General features: G+C 40.7%; 1 protein-coding gene across 1 annotated transcript in view; it reads right to left on the reverse strand.

The window, feature by feature from the left end:
- Positions 1 to 1,812: 1,812 nt before the first annotated feature.
- The window catches only part of bmp1a (bone morphogenetic protein 1a), a 38,932-nt gene continuing 26,088 nt past the window's right edge, over positions 1,813 to 14,656 (reverse strand). The window contains exons 8-20 of the mRNA XM_007563480.2: positions 12,783 to 12,898; positions 12,085 to 12,187; positions 11,536 to 11,652; positions 11,073 to 11,218; positions 10,786 to 10,981; positions 10,460 to 10,585; positions 9,079 to 9,239; positions 8,155 to 8,335; positions 7,916 to 8,041; positions 7,666 to 7,793; positions 6,158 to 6,371; positions 5,804 to 6,054; positions 1,813 to 3,249 (exon numbers count right to left, since the gene is read on the reverse strand). Of these exons, the coding sequence (XP_007563542.1) occupies positions 3,115 to 3,249; positions 5,804 to 6,054; positions 6,158 to 6,371; positions 7,666 to 7,793; positions 7,916 to 8,041; positions 8,155 to 8,335; positions 9,079 to 9,239; positions 10,460 to 10,585; positions 10,786 to 10,981; positions 11,073 to 11,218; positions 11,536 to 11,652; positions 12,085 to 12,187; positions 12,783 to 12,898 (2,000 nt within the window). The 3' untranslated portion in view covers positions 1,813 to 3,114. The remainder of the gene's footprint in view (positions 3,250 to 5,803; positions 6,055 to 6,157; positions 6,372 to 7,665; positions 7,794 to 7,915; positions 8,042 to 8,154; positions 8,336 to 9,078; positions 9,240 to 10,459; positions 10,586 to 10,785; positions 10,982 to 11,072; positions 11,219 to 11,535; positions 11,653 to 12,084; positions 12,188 to 12,782; positions 12,899 to 14,656) is intronic.

Consider the following 14,656-nt stretch of genomic DNA (forward strand, 5'->3'; position numbering starts at 1 on the left):
AAATGAAATGTGTAGCAGCAGAAAAAGAGACCTGGGTTATCTGAACGTCAGTGGAGGTATTTGTACAACTCTGAAATTTCTTTTTTTTTTGCTACATAATTTAAGAAGAGATCATTTTCTGCACTACGTGTAGCTGGTATTGTGTCACAGAAAGACCTGTAATAAGATGGTTTTACACCTGAGAAACAGTTTATCTTTGTTGAAATATGTCTAATGGGCCCATTGAGGTAAAATTCATACCAGATGTCCACAATAACCCAAGTAATCCTCACATACCAAACAATACGTGCAAATTAGTCAACAAATGAAGATGGAGGTAAAAAGTTAAAATGTCGCAGGGAAGAAGAGCTTTTGGGTTAGCTCAAAAAGGCACAGAAAGCAAAGAAAGCAGCTCAAGTGTGTTTAGACAGCACTCCAGCTGGTATGTGCAAATGAAAATCAGCACGCTTAATATTAACTGTGTCACGGTGGTGAGATTGATAAAAGCAAAAAGACAGATAAAAAGCATTAAAGTTGCTGAACACACTAATGGAAATTTGTCACAGCTGTATTTCTAAACTTCTGAATGTTACCGTAAGCCCCATTGGAGCTACACTCAAAGTGGAAAGAAAATCATTTTACCATAAACCAACCGCACCAAGGTGTCCTCAAAATTTCTGACAGAGTGAAGATAACAAGAGTTGTCCAGAAGCTATGGAGCAACAAAAGACTTGAAAATAGCAGGTGCAGTTATTCACATCAAAACAATACGTAATGTTCTCAATGACTCATCTGCACACTTGCTGTGCAATACTCCACTCCTGAAGAACAAGAAGGTTTAAAGTGTTGCAAATTATTTGGACCAGTCAGTAAAAACTGTGAGATTACAGCCTGGTCAGAAGAGGGCAAATTTAAAAACGATGTCCTTCGAGGAAGAATAGTTCTGGACTTTCATGGATCCATATGGAGTTAAAAGATCAAAGGTCTGAGTGCCACCAAAAAGTCAAATAAGTATTCAGAGGTAATTGAATCTGAATCGGTGGCTGACCGAGGCTCGGAACAAAGTAGCACGAGGTTAAATAACTTCATTATTTGGTCCTTCATATGAAATTTATATCAACACTAACAGTAGCTTCCAAGTGAGGTGTACATTTCATTAATTTGTGCAAATCAGTTTTCGCATATAATTGAAATGATTACTTCTGCACTCATGTGATCAAATAATTGTTGAAATCTTAAAATAAAAGTTCACCCTGTCTTTCAGACCCACTCTAAGCATTTGAGTGTGAAGTCGATCTTCATCGGTGAAGACTGAGCTTCTGCATTGAATAGCATGCGACTGAATTTCCAGGTCGTTACTATGACTTGCATCGAATTTAGGGAAATTTTGTTGGAAGTTGTTTTACCTACGTAAAAACTTAAAATTGTAACAGGGAGATGAAATATTTTGGATCACAAATGGTGGTTTTGATCTTCATTAAAATCCAAGGCAGATACATGACAGTGTGACAGTACTTTTATAATTTCTGTGAAGTGACACCCTGTGTCTAAAATGGCAAATACTAAATGATACAAGAGATATTAATACGTCAGTCGTGTTTGTTGAGGGTTAATTTCTCATTTAACTTTTGCTACCTTCTCGCACACATCTGACCGAATACTTTTCACAGCAAGTTGGTTCAATCTTTGTCTAAATTGGTCCAAACTATTCCTGTGGGAAAAAAAGCAGGTCAGACAGAAAACAGCAGAGCAGCAGAGCGTTCTTTAAACATGGAGCCGAACGACAGAGAAAGTTAGTGAGCAACAACATAGATTAAACAAAACACAAGTGGCTATACATTAGAAGGCTTTTATAGGATCCTTTACACCTTTACATTATATGTGTAACAATAAATACCCCGGCTCATTTGGTCATCGAGAAATGTTTCATTGTACCAAAGAAAAGGCAAGTTGCTCTCAAGAGAGAGAGAGAATGTACTTTACATCAGAACTGCAAAACAACAGTTATACTGAAACATAAAGTCATACCTTTATTTCACCCCATGTTACAGGGCACACACAATGTTCAAGTATGCCTGAGGAACTAGATGGAGCAATTAAAAAAAAAGAAAAAAAAGAAGAGGAGATAAAATGCATTTAAAAATAAGTGAACTGGCATTGCATTTCACAAAGTTTTAGAAGCTCATGATTTTGGAACAATTCACTGTAAAGTGCTAACTGGTTCGAACTGAAAAAAGCACATGTTCCCTTAGGAAAAAAAAAAAAAGAAATCAAACACATTACTTTATACATGGAGGTACAGAAATAGCCAGTCGTCAGGGAAGTAAGTACCAACCAGAAGACATGGACCACATTTCATTTATTAGTCCTTTAATAAGGTAACTGCTTCCCTAATTTCCTTGTTAATGGTAAGAACAAGAATGTTGTCACTGGCTGCCAGGACAATGCCAAGTACAAATGCTGGTGTTGCCACTGTACAGCTTTCCTTCACTCCTTGTAATTACATGCAATTGGCTGACATACAGTTTCAAAAAATCTCAAGTGAAGTCCTTTCAATCCTCTTATGGACAGGAATCCGTGCACCGTAGGCATGAGAGTGAGAGTGAGAGGAGAGGAGAGCAATAACCGAAGAGTGCAGGAGCTGTTCCCATACTCCTCCTCCTCTTCCTCTCCACTCCCCACCCCGCCATGTTGTGGGCTGGCCTGACAAAAGCAGAGATCTGTCCAGCTGATGCCTGCCTTCCTACAGGTCCTGAGAATCCACTGTTTTCCTTTTTGCCTCCGAGTAGGAAGCATGTTAAAAAAAAAAGAATTAAAAAAAACTTTTTTTTGGAGGGGAGTGGGTCAATACATTTTCCCCTACTGTCTGCCTAAAGTAGTTGTTCGTCCTCTCACTCCAACCCTAATCCTAAAAAGGTAAAAACAAGGTGTACTGCAGAATGGCTTTACTCCTCACAGTCTGTGGGGGGAGCTAGAGCCCCTGGGTGCTGAGGTGCGGTTGGTGGTCTTGCGGCTGTTCTGTCGAGTCTGATTCGTCTTGGTGGCCGAAGGTTTCCGAGCGACAGGCTGGCGCCTCCCCCGGGGGCCCTTCCTTTTGCCCCTTTGCCCTGCACGGCCCCTTCCGGCCCCCGCTGGTCACTTGCGTGAGTGCAGTGTGTCCTGGAACTTGGTGCTGGTGTAGCGGACATGAAAACCTTTCTTGTTGATTGTGTCGTCAGAGTGGAACTTGATGACAATGGAGTCGCCGGCCGAGTAGATCTCCTCCGGGGGCTGCCAGGAAGGAGGAAACAACAGAGTCACAGGTGGCTTTCTGCTAGTTTGCTCAAATTAAAACTCAAAACTTCTGTCACGCTGGAGCCGAGGTCAAACGGACGCTTGGATATTCTGTCTGAACACAGGTTCCCAGACTGCAACCACAAATTTTATGCTAAGTGACGGACCAACACAAATAAGTGCATAACTGTGAATTGAAATACTTGGGTTTTCAAAGTGTTGATGGATGCCTACGGATTTCCTTTACAAATCACCTAATAGATACTTAAAATTTAATAAATCAACTCCATCTGTGGATGATTTTGTCTCTGAAGATCTCAAACGGTCTGTTTAATCCAACCAAGCTGATCAGTGTTGATGGCAACATAGATAGAGCACAATATAGTGAAGAAGCACCAAAAGACTTGAGACTGAAGTGAAGACTTTCTGAACATGCAGCTGGAGTGACAGTGGAATGGTTTAGATGAAAGCATGTTCATGTGTGAGAACGGCCCTGTCAGAGGTCAGATCTAAATCCAGTTGATGTTCCCAGATGATCTGGATCAGTTATTTAGCAAAGAAGAATGGGCCAAAGTCTCAGCTTCTCGATGGTAGAGATGGTAGAGATATACCACAAAACAGTTACAGCTGAAATCACAGCAAAAGGCAGATCTACAAAGCACTGACTCAATACATATGGACGCCACACTGTTCAGATATTTTACTTTTACTTTTCAAAACCTCATATCCTTTTTCTTCCACTTCACAATGCCCTTCTATTTTGTGTTGATCCAGAGCATAAATCCCAATAAAGTAGACTGAAGTTTCTGATTGTAAGGTGACAAAAATGTAAAAAGCTCAACGACTATAAACCTTTTTCCACAGAACTGCAATAACTCCTGAGTCAGATATTGATTATATTCCGGTGCACAGCTCTGCAAAACTGTAAGCCAAACTATGCAACACACACATCACATATGTTTCAACACTTTTTTTTTTTTTTTTTGCAGGATTACATCTGCCAAATAGTTTCTAGAAGAGCAAAACGACAATTAACCGCTTTACGTGAGCACAAAAATATTCAGTGTGAATTTTATCTAAAAAAAAAAAACACACATTATAATTAAATGCAAACATCACTTTGAAAAATAATTAGGTCTGTTGAGCGCTGCAACACCAGAGCAGCTGAAGCTTCTGCAGACAGATGTACGAACACCAGGCTGCCGATTAAAGCTGCCAATCAACATGAATAACGCTCTGTATCTACAATGGTCCATAACGCCCCGGGAAGGAGTTGGAGAGACAAAAGAAAAGAGAAATTTGATTGAGGACCCAGAAACTTTGTTAAATTACCGAGAAAGGCCTTTGGCTAAAAGAATGCCTCCTGTAATCATAATGAGTTTTCGCCGTACTCCTGACGGAATGGTGTCATTTCATTTCTACCTGTTTTATAAAAGGAAACTTGATTGAGAAGCTGTTCCCCGGTGTACTGATGGAGCGATGTCCCCCCTCAGAGGATGATTCATAGGAACAGCCAGTAAGAGGCCAGCTTTTATTATAAAAGCATGTAAATTAAATCAAGCTGTTCTTTGGGACGAGGAAATTTGTGTTTCTTTTCCCTACTGGTTTCATTACTCCAGTCTCCAGCTGCGATGTCTGCTTTAGCTTATTGTTTTGCATTTATAATCCTGCACCAGAGACCACATGGTCTGTCAACACCAGAAGAGTTGCCGCTTGTGGCAACAGACAGTGCCTTGCAAAAGCATTCAAACCCGCTGAACTTTTTCCTGTCTTGTCCCATTGCAACATTGATGCATGTTTTTGTGATTCAGTGTGAAAGAATAATGTAAAGTAGCGCATAATAATAAAGTAGAAGGAAAAGTATACAAAGTTTTTATGACCTTTCTACAAAAGAAAATCTGAAATGTGTGTCATGGATTTGTATTTGGCCCCCTTTAATTTGATACCATAAAATAAAATCAGGTGCAGAAGTCTCCTAATTAGTAAACCAAATTCACCTTTATGTAATTTAATGTCAGTATACCTGTTAAGGCCTGGAATAACCCTAAACATACAGCTGGAGCTACAATGGAAGCTGAGGTGTTAGAATGGCCTAGTTAAAGCCCAGCCCAAGAGAGTCTATGGCAAGTATTTAAAAAATGTAATTCGCTATGATATTGGCTGAGCTTTGTCTGTTTTATAAAAACAAAAAGACTGGTAATAAATATACCATTACCAGATGTAAATTGTGAAATGAGACATTTTCCAAACGACTCGCTGCCTTAATTGCAAAAAAGTGGCTGAATACAAAATGTACTACACACTTTTCAGATTTTTAATTGTGAAAGATTACAAAAACTCTGCATTATTTTTCTTTGGCTTCACAGATATGCGCTACTTTTTGTTGGTCCATCACAGAATGATTCAAGTTTGTAATTGTAAATTGACAAAAGTTCAAGCGGTGGGAATAATTTTGCAAGCTACTCTGTTAGTACCTTGCAAAATTATGTATGTATTATACCGATTAGTCAAACTCTTTATTGAATACTTAGTGACAGTGAGCCGTTTTTACCCCTGAGCCGCAGTAGCGTCCGAGTCGAGGAGACTTGGTGTCCGCTCCATCAAAGAGCTCCATGTAGTCATAGCCGCAGTCCGCCTCCTCCTCAATCTCAAAAGTCTGGAAGATCAGCTCTACACCATATCCCTTCTCTGCCGAAATCACCCACTGACAGTCGGAGGCTCCGGGATAGTTATTGTCTCCAAACTGGGCGTGGGAAAACAGATCTTTGGTTTTAACTTCAGCCTTTAGACGACCTCCACATTCTGGACAGACAAGTGGAGGGAAGTTAACGGTTAAATCAAACAAAAAGAGAGAAGATCTGTTTATGTACACACACAACTAAGGATTCCTCAGCTTTACATTTACCTGCAGTATGAGACGCCTCAAAGCCTTTTTTCTGCACCGAGTTATCAGAGAAGAAACGGATGAACAGCTTGTTGCCACTTGATATGATGGGAGGGGGTTTCTTGGAGCCACAGAAGCGACCTAAAGACGAGGCTTTTGCATCTCGCCCGTCGTAGATCTCTATGTGGTCGTACGCACATTCCAGGTGAGCCTCCATGTCGATCTCATTAAAGGCCTGTTACAAAACACAACAAGTGAGATTAGATCACATGGATGGGGAGTAGAACTTACAATGATTATGTAAATATAATATAGCATTGACAATGTCAAGATCTCTCCCCGCTGCTGACATTTTTTCCCCCAATTTTTTTTAACCTTTCAGACTTTACAATTTTCAACAATTATAATCTGGATAGTAGCTGGAACTTCCATGATGTTAAAGTTTTTCTAAACATTTTTACAATAGAAATAAACGGGAAAGCTTTTATCACATAAATCACAAAGCTGGCATTAAATAAATTCCCCTAGTCTGGATGACAATTTTCTGCTTCTACGTTGTCTGCTAATTGGAAAATCTCTCCAATGAGATCACAGGAAAGCTCATGAAAATCCTTCATGAAAAGCACTGCCATGATTTTCAAAGAATGAAGCTAATCTCGAGTTCAACAGATGAGTGTTAGCGCTGCCCCTCAACTCTAACGAGCGAGTTTGATAATTAACATTATTTCATGGCTGCAGGAATAGGAACCATTAAATAATTAAATACACGTTTAATTAATCATCTGCATTGGCTATTATAAGTTTGCATTTTAATGATTTAATGACATATTTAATAATTAAATTTCCATTACATACAGTGTTTAAACAGTAAAATAAATGCTTATTAAATGGTACATTTAATTAATGATGAGTTTATTTCATCTCGTCCTTTTTGACCTTCGAGTTAGCTAAAAGGAGCAAGTGGCTAAAGCTAGCAGATAGGATGCGTTTTGCACAACAGCTAGTGTTGGCTAATCTAACATCAATCTTGTATTATTTAATATTGCTAGTAGGCTAATGCCAGCGCAATAATGATACGTTTTCTATGATTTCAAAGACTTCAAAACTGTGAACTTATTGTCTTTTACATATTTCTTCAAAAACGTTTTCTTCAGCCTCGTCGACATAACAGCTTGTCGTATTAGCTTACATCCACACAGTGGTAATGTCATGTTCTCTGCCAAAAAATAACTGGTATCAACTTTGACTTGATTTAGATTCTTGTGTTTTTAGGAAAATTATACATTAATTGCAATTTTTAATATAAGAAACATTTTTGAAGCGTTTGCTCAGTATACGCGGCACAAGAAAAAACAAAGATGTAGAAAATGTCAGAAGGGGGAGCCACACATCATCAGTAGAAATACCAGAACAGATTCTAACAGGAGCACAGTAAACACAGATGTCCTTGGTTATATTAAGCAGCTCGATTACACACACAAACAATGAGCGATGGAATCAGGCTGAGAGCAGGAGGAAGCGGCTCGTACTATTTTGATGCGGTGGCCTGGAGTGGTGGTGAGTGCCCAGGTGCACGCTTTCTTGCTGGGGTATTTATCTGGCCAGTTAGGGCTGGTAATAACACCGCTAACACTATTCACAGTGTGGTCGCAACCAGCTGTAAAGAAAAAAAGGAAGAAAAAAAAGTGAGAATTCATGTGATGATGTTTTTAATACAAGGACGATGTGTATGCTCTCTGAGCCACAAAATACAGGAGACAGCAATCTGTGGTGAAATACCTTCTTTGCAGTCGTGTTTGTTCTCGTGCAGCACAAAGCCGCTCCTGCACTGACAGCTGTAGCTTCCAAAGGTGTTGACACACTCATGCTGGCAGCCGCCATTCTCCTTAGAGCACTCATCTTTGTCTGCAGCAAATGAATAAAAAAAAAATGGCACACTTGAACTCTTTTTGCTGAATACCAGCAGATCACAATTACCAATGGCAGATACAAAACAGATGGATTTTAAGAGGACTTACCTGAAAAGAACTGGGCTTTGAAGCCCTTTTTGGAGACTGTGTTGTCCGATTTGAACTCTATGCGCATGTTATTGTACTGAGAGGTTATAGCTTCTGGTTTTTCTGCTCCGCAGAACTTCCCGTGCAGCCTAGAGTCTGCTGAGAGCCCGCTGCGTACCTCCACGTAGTCGTACTTACAAACCTGAGCAGAGAAACAACGCATGTGATAAGCTACGGCAAGGTTTGACTGGTTTCAACAGATAACAGCTCAAGATAACAGCAGTCCAACATCATCAGTCATGATAGAAAGCATATTTCTACCTGGCAAATAAATTAGTAGTAGGTGTAGCAAAAGAAAACTGATAAAAAATGCTAAAACAATCTTAAAACAGAAGGACACAAAACAAAGACTCTTCTAATTATCAGCTACTGGATGATCAAAGGAGGTAAAAAACATCTTTGTGGAGACAAGCTATCAAGAAACCAAGAAATGAAGAGGAATTCTTGAATATTGTGCAATGGTTCGGGCTGGAATACCCGATCAGAGGTGCCAGAAATTAGTCGACAACTCGATGCAGATGTAAATAATGGCTCAGGAATTCACTGTGAATTTTTTAAACTTGTACAGAAAAATGCAGATATTGCTGCATTTTTGATCAGCCTATGATTCCTTTGTCTTTATCTTCACTAGCGACATAATACTTTAGATTTTCTTTTGAACAGGCATTGTTCTCAATCCCTTCGTTGCATATTGAACTAAAAGCTAATGTAAGAATTTTGAACTTTACTCACAATTGTAAACACATTGCTGTTATTTTGAGCAGAGCTGTATAAAACAACAGGCAGAAGAAGAGGAAGATTATCTGCTGTAACGTTAGAGCGGACGGATGACCGAGCTCAGAACAAACCCGCCCCGCATGGACTGATAAAAACCCCAGTTCTCACGTCATTGCCCTCGGTCTCGAAGACGTCAAAGAGCAGAGTGATGCGGTACTGCGTGGGGGCGACCAGCTGCCAGATGCAGTTCTTGTTCGGAGGATACTCTCTGGGCCAGCCTGGGCTGGTGATTGAGCCGTTCAGCTTGGTGATGAAGCCACCGCAGGCAGCTGGACACAGCACAACACGGGAGGAGGCACGGAAAAACTGTAAGACTCAGAAACAGTTGTGTGGAAAGAAAATAATATTTCAACTTGTTCCCTGAAATTTCGACAGGTAAAAAACAAAAGGAAACAAAAAAAACTTTACGATCTTCCTGTAAAGATCTTAGCAGCTTTCTGTCAGCTCCATGACGCACAATGTTAGAAACTGTGGCACAGGAGCCCTCACCTGACAATTCCTGGCACAAATAAATGTGCAGTGTTGATCCTTAGCAACTGCAGCAAAGGCTGTGTTGACACATGGAGTTATTAGATGTGGGGAACGTTGGAGTCATAAAAGCAACACTATGAAGCTATTTTTACCAGCCTATGCAGACACTAGATTCTGACTCAGTTTAGGTTTTCACTACATGTAAGAAGAAGACTAAATATAAAATATTATTTCGTGAGGTAATGAGCAGTATTTCTGCTGCTAATGCATTTGTCAACTGAAGTAGCTAATGGGGATTTAGCAATGCATTTAAAATGCATTGATGCTCGAAAAAGTGTTAACACTCAGACATTCTTCAAAAGCTGAAAGTTCAATAGATTTTACAGCAAATTTATGTGATAAACACAAATAGGACATGTTTGTGAAGCAGAGCTGCAACTGAAACCAAATGCAGTTTTACAGTGCTGATTCAAGGCCTAAATATAAATGCTCGACTTTTTACTTGCAATACATTCTGAAAACATTGCTTCATTTTGCACTACTTGTGCATAATTGTTGAGCCATCAGATAAAATCTCATTATATACATCGAAGGGTGCGACTATAATGTGGGGAAAATGTGAAAAAGTTCAAGGGGTATGAATATTTTATCGAGCCACAGAGAATAGCATTGCTGTCCACGTTTTATCTCTGCCTCTTATTTAAACAGCCAAGATGGAGTGACACCTGTCTTCCTCCAGGGGCAGGAATGAAATAAGTGCTTAGACGGCGCTTCTTGCAAACCAGCATTTAGCTCCAAAAGACAACCTATCATTTAAGACAGAAATAAAGCTTGAGTTGTTCTGACACAAATCCCTAAAATCGCAGCGCCCCCACCGGTGCAGTCCTCTCTGCTGGGATCTTTTCAGGTGTTTACGAATGACTGTACTTATTGTATTTGGGTAGCTAAGTGTGTGAAGAGCTTCAGGATGTAAATGACATGGTGAGCGGGGCTGCTGGCCGTCCTCCCCTGTACTTACCCTCACAGCTGCGCTTGTCAGCCGCCAGCTCATAGCCCGGGTCACAGGCACACTTGTAGCTGCCTAGCGTGTTGACACAGCGTTGCTCACAGCGACCGTTGTCCGGTTTGGAGCACTCATCCGTCTCTGGAAACACAAAGACATGTTAGGGACCTTTAGGCTGGGGCCCCCTCGGTTCAGCGGAGAAATCGTCCAAAACAACACGGGTTGGTCAAAGCTGGTCACACGGAGCAAGCAGGACACATATGAGCAACGAACGATTCCTGGAATATCTTGGATTTTTTTTCCTGGAACAGATAGGATATAGGCCCTCTCTGACCCTTTACCTTTGAAGAAATTGGCAGCAAAGCCTGCTTTGTTGACGGAGCCATCTGAAACAAATTTCATCCACAGATGGTTGGAGCTTGTTTTAATGTCATCTGGCTTGTCGTATCCACAGAAGCGGCCCAGCAAGGGGCTGGTTTCAGAGAGCCCGTCACGCACCTCTAAGTAGTCATAAGCACAGCTGTCATGTCTTTCAATCTACGGATAGAAGCGGAGTTTGGAGTTGAGGAAGGGGCAGATTGCAGGTAAAATAATACTCGAGTAAAATGAAGAAAACAGGAGAGCATACCTCAAAAGACTGGAAGGTTAGACCTACGTGGAAGCCCTGAGTAACAGAAATCTTCCATATGCACACTTTGTTGGGCCGGTAGTCGTCAGGGTAGTTCGGGGACTGAATCTGACCATTGTCCCTCTTCACTTCGCCACCACAGATGGCTGCACATAAAAAAAAATCATCATTTAAAAAAAAAAGGTCTCTTAACAGCAATATGGTTTAAAAAGGCAGCAGAAAGTTAAGAGTGCAAGAGGTATAAACACACATCATCCATGTGCAAAATGTGGAAATAGTGAAGCTGAATGTGAAGCCAAAATCTGGTCAGCGCAACATAATGTTCTTGACACATGAGCGTCAGAGAGGCCAGAGGAAGGAGGCGAACGTTGCTGCAGCAGCTTTCGGCCACATTTTTTAAAAACGTGGCTGTGATCTCAGTCAACATCCGACAACCAGGCACAGGAAAACAGTCGCTGCTAACCCTCGTAGACGGCGGAGAAGCCTTTCCCGACCCAGTTGCTGCTGCTGCGGAACTCAATCCACAGTCGGCTGTCGGTGGAGATGATCGGCTCAGGCAGCTTGTCGCCACAGAATCGACCTGGGTCAAAGTTTAATGTGCAAAAATTTAGCTGGACATTAGAGTGTCATGAATCATATAAGTTTTACTCAATGAATTTAATGAAAGAAATGTTATGTTGATGAAACTGTAATCTATTGACTTGTTGTTTTTATAGCAGTTTTGGTTTTTACATCTCTGAAACTAGAGATGCACCAACCAATCAGAGTTTTTTTCCTAGTACGGTCAATGTCTATTTTATGTTTTCTTTTGAGGTCTGATCTCCAAAACCAATCTTGATTGATTGCCTCAACGCAAATAATACCACGTCTGACAGTAGCTGCACAAAAAGCAGTTTCCAGGTTGTTAAAAGCCAACTCTGGAACAAAAGAATATCTTGTTTTCTACAAATATCTTTGAATTTTGGACTGCTGGTCAACAATGTCTCCCCAGTTTCATAATCTACAAACAGACCTTTGAGAGGTGCCTTCCTCCAGTATCCATCGCGGATCTCCACATGGTCGTACCAACAGAGGTGACTCCTGTACAGATCCATGGAGGTGAAGTTCAAGATGATCTTCAAAACATAGAAAGTACAGTTACTAATGTGGATTGGATTTGACTGGACCGTTCTAAAGCATGAATGTGCTTTGATCCAAATTATTCTGATAAACCTCTAAAGGCAAACCTTTACAAACCTAAAATGTCAACTAATAATATTTGTGAGTAATAAGGAAATTATTAGGAAAGCAATTAATCAATTTCTTTCTCCTTTGCCATCATGCACTACTTTGTGCATAATTTCATACATACATAAAACACAAAAAATGTGTAAAACTTTCAGAGGTGTGAGTATTTTCCTCAATCCTTGTAAATTTTTTGATATCCTGAAGTTTGACTCTTATGGTGACGGGTTAGGGCCAGAATAAGAGAGCTTATTTTTCAAGTTATAAAAATAGTCATGGTATTATGACAAAGTCAACATACTACCAGAAGAAAGTCATAACAATACTAGAAAAGTTATTTTAATGAAGGTAAAGCTTCAATAGTTATCAGCACTTGGTGTGACCAACTCATCTAGTGTGAGAGGCTCTTTCTTCAAAACAGACAAGTTGTTTGCAAGTTGTGAGCCAAGTCCGACTTAAACACCTCAAAGTTGTTACTGTCTGTACCTTTTCCCCCGGTGTGACTGATATTCTCCAGATGCAGTGCATGTAGGCCGAGTATCCGTTAGGGAAGCCAGGGGAGGAGAAGTTCCCGCTGCTGTCCTGCAGACTGTCCCCGCATTCTGTGCAAAGACACACAGAAAGAGCTGAAGGTCAAGGCCAGCCGACAACCCGACTGCAAACTGGCTGTTCCGAGGTGACCCCGTCCTCCCGTAAACACACACACACACTAAAACTTTGCTTCAGAGACAGATGCTGGATTAGATCACTGGATGTGACAGAAAGGGCATCGCTTTAATGTTTATAGGCACATCTGCTGATAATATCCTCATCCTCACTTCCTCCCCCCCCAGCCACTCCAGATGATGATTACACAAAGTAGAAGAGTGTGTGTGAAACACTGTTTATGAGCATCCTCTGAAAATAAACCTGCTGCTCTATAAATAATACAGTCCCCTGGGGGAGGTGATGCATTATGTACATGTTGCCAGTGGCAAAAAAAAAAAAAAAAAAAAAAAAGACAAGCAAACAAAATAAAATAATAAAAAGAAACGGCCTTTAGTTTGACTGGAAACATAAGCATTCGAGTGTGCATGGTTTTATTCCAAGCATCGTCCACAGAGCCTCTTGCCAAGTCGAGGAAAGATGTGTTTAAGTCACAAAGGAACACACAGAGTAGCTGGCTGTCTTCAGCTGTCCATCCCAAGAAGCGTTAATGAATTCACAGCCAACTCCGGCTTATTTTACCTTAATACCAGCTAGGAAAACATATTTTCCTCCTGGACATTGTGTGTAAGCTGTAAAGCTACCAGCTGAGCTTCCAGCAGAGTGTGATCATGCTTGGCAGACGTCTGCCAGTCTTAAACCAATAACCAGGGATGACAAAAACTCTGAGGAATGCTTCGTGAAAGGGAGATGTGGGGCTCTATAAGAATTTTCCCCAACAACACGTGGAGAGACTCGATCACTGCCTCGTCCTCCTCGACATGCACCACGTCACTCACTCTTCCTCAGGAGGCTGAGTCAGTCGGGAGTAATGGGGCTGAACGCTTGCTCTAAAACTTCACCTTCGTCCTGGTAAATATCAGATGAGCCGGTCCATCTGTGGCAACCCAGCTCCGGGTTTATTTGTTGTGATTTAAGGAAAGATTGAACACATGCAAACAAAATTGTTTTTTCCATGACTTGTGGGAAACTGTGACTGGGATTTCTTAAGGCTTTTTAAAGGTCACTGCCATAAAGGCCATCATTCATGAATGATGGGTGTCCATTCAGTAGATTCTCCTACCTGAGCTGAGGATCTCTGCAGCTCCTCCAGAATGACTTGGCTGCTAATTAATGCTCTCTGTGACCATTTTGACAGTTTATTCGGACAGTCATGTCTTTGTACGTTTATTTGGGATATTGTTTTATAACCTAATCTTTGACAGAACAACAGAAAGTATACTGAGAATAAATTGAGTTAAGCTAGACTCTAGCAAATGGTTGCAGAATCTATTTTGAGTAAAGAGGATAAATTCATGCCACATTTTCAGATTTTCATTTGTAGAATTAAATTAATTACTTAAGTCATCATTTTACGTCAAATACACAATTATGGGGCTATGTGTCTATTACGTAAACCCCAATAAGGAACAGGGAAGTCTAAGGTTTTAAAGTTAAAGTGAGTGAGTGTGTTTGCCAGGCTCTGTACATCTGTTAAAGGCGTAAAATCTTTTTTAACTCACCAGTATTGAACTCCCTCTTTCTCATCTCTGGAGGTATAAACATGCTGTTTGGCCGGTGGAAGAAAGGCAGGCTTAGTGAGCAGCTACACTTTATACACTGTACAAACAGTGATTTACAGACAAGCTTCTGTCTCCAAAAAGGAAGACAAAGCT

The sequence above is a fragment of the Poecilia formosa genome, unplaced genomic scaffold (assembly GCF_000485575.1).
Source record: "Poecilia formosa unplaced genomic scaffold, Poecilia_formosa-5.1.2 Scaffold5, whole genome shotgun sequence".
NCBI classification, from domain to species: Eukaryota; Metazoa; Chordata; class Actinopteri; order Cyprinodontiformes; family Poeciliidae; genus Poecilia; species Poecilia formosa.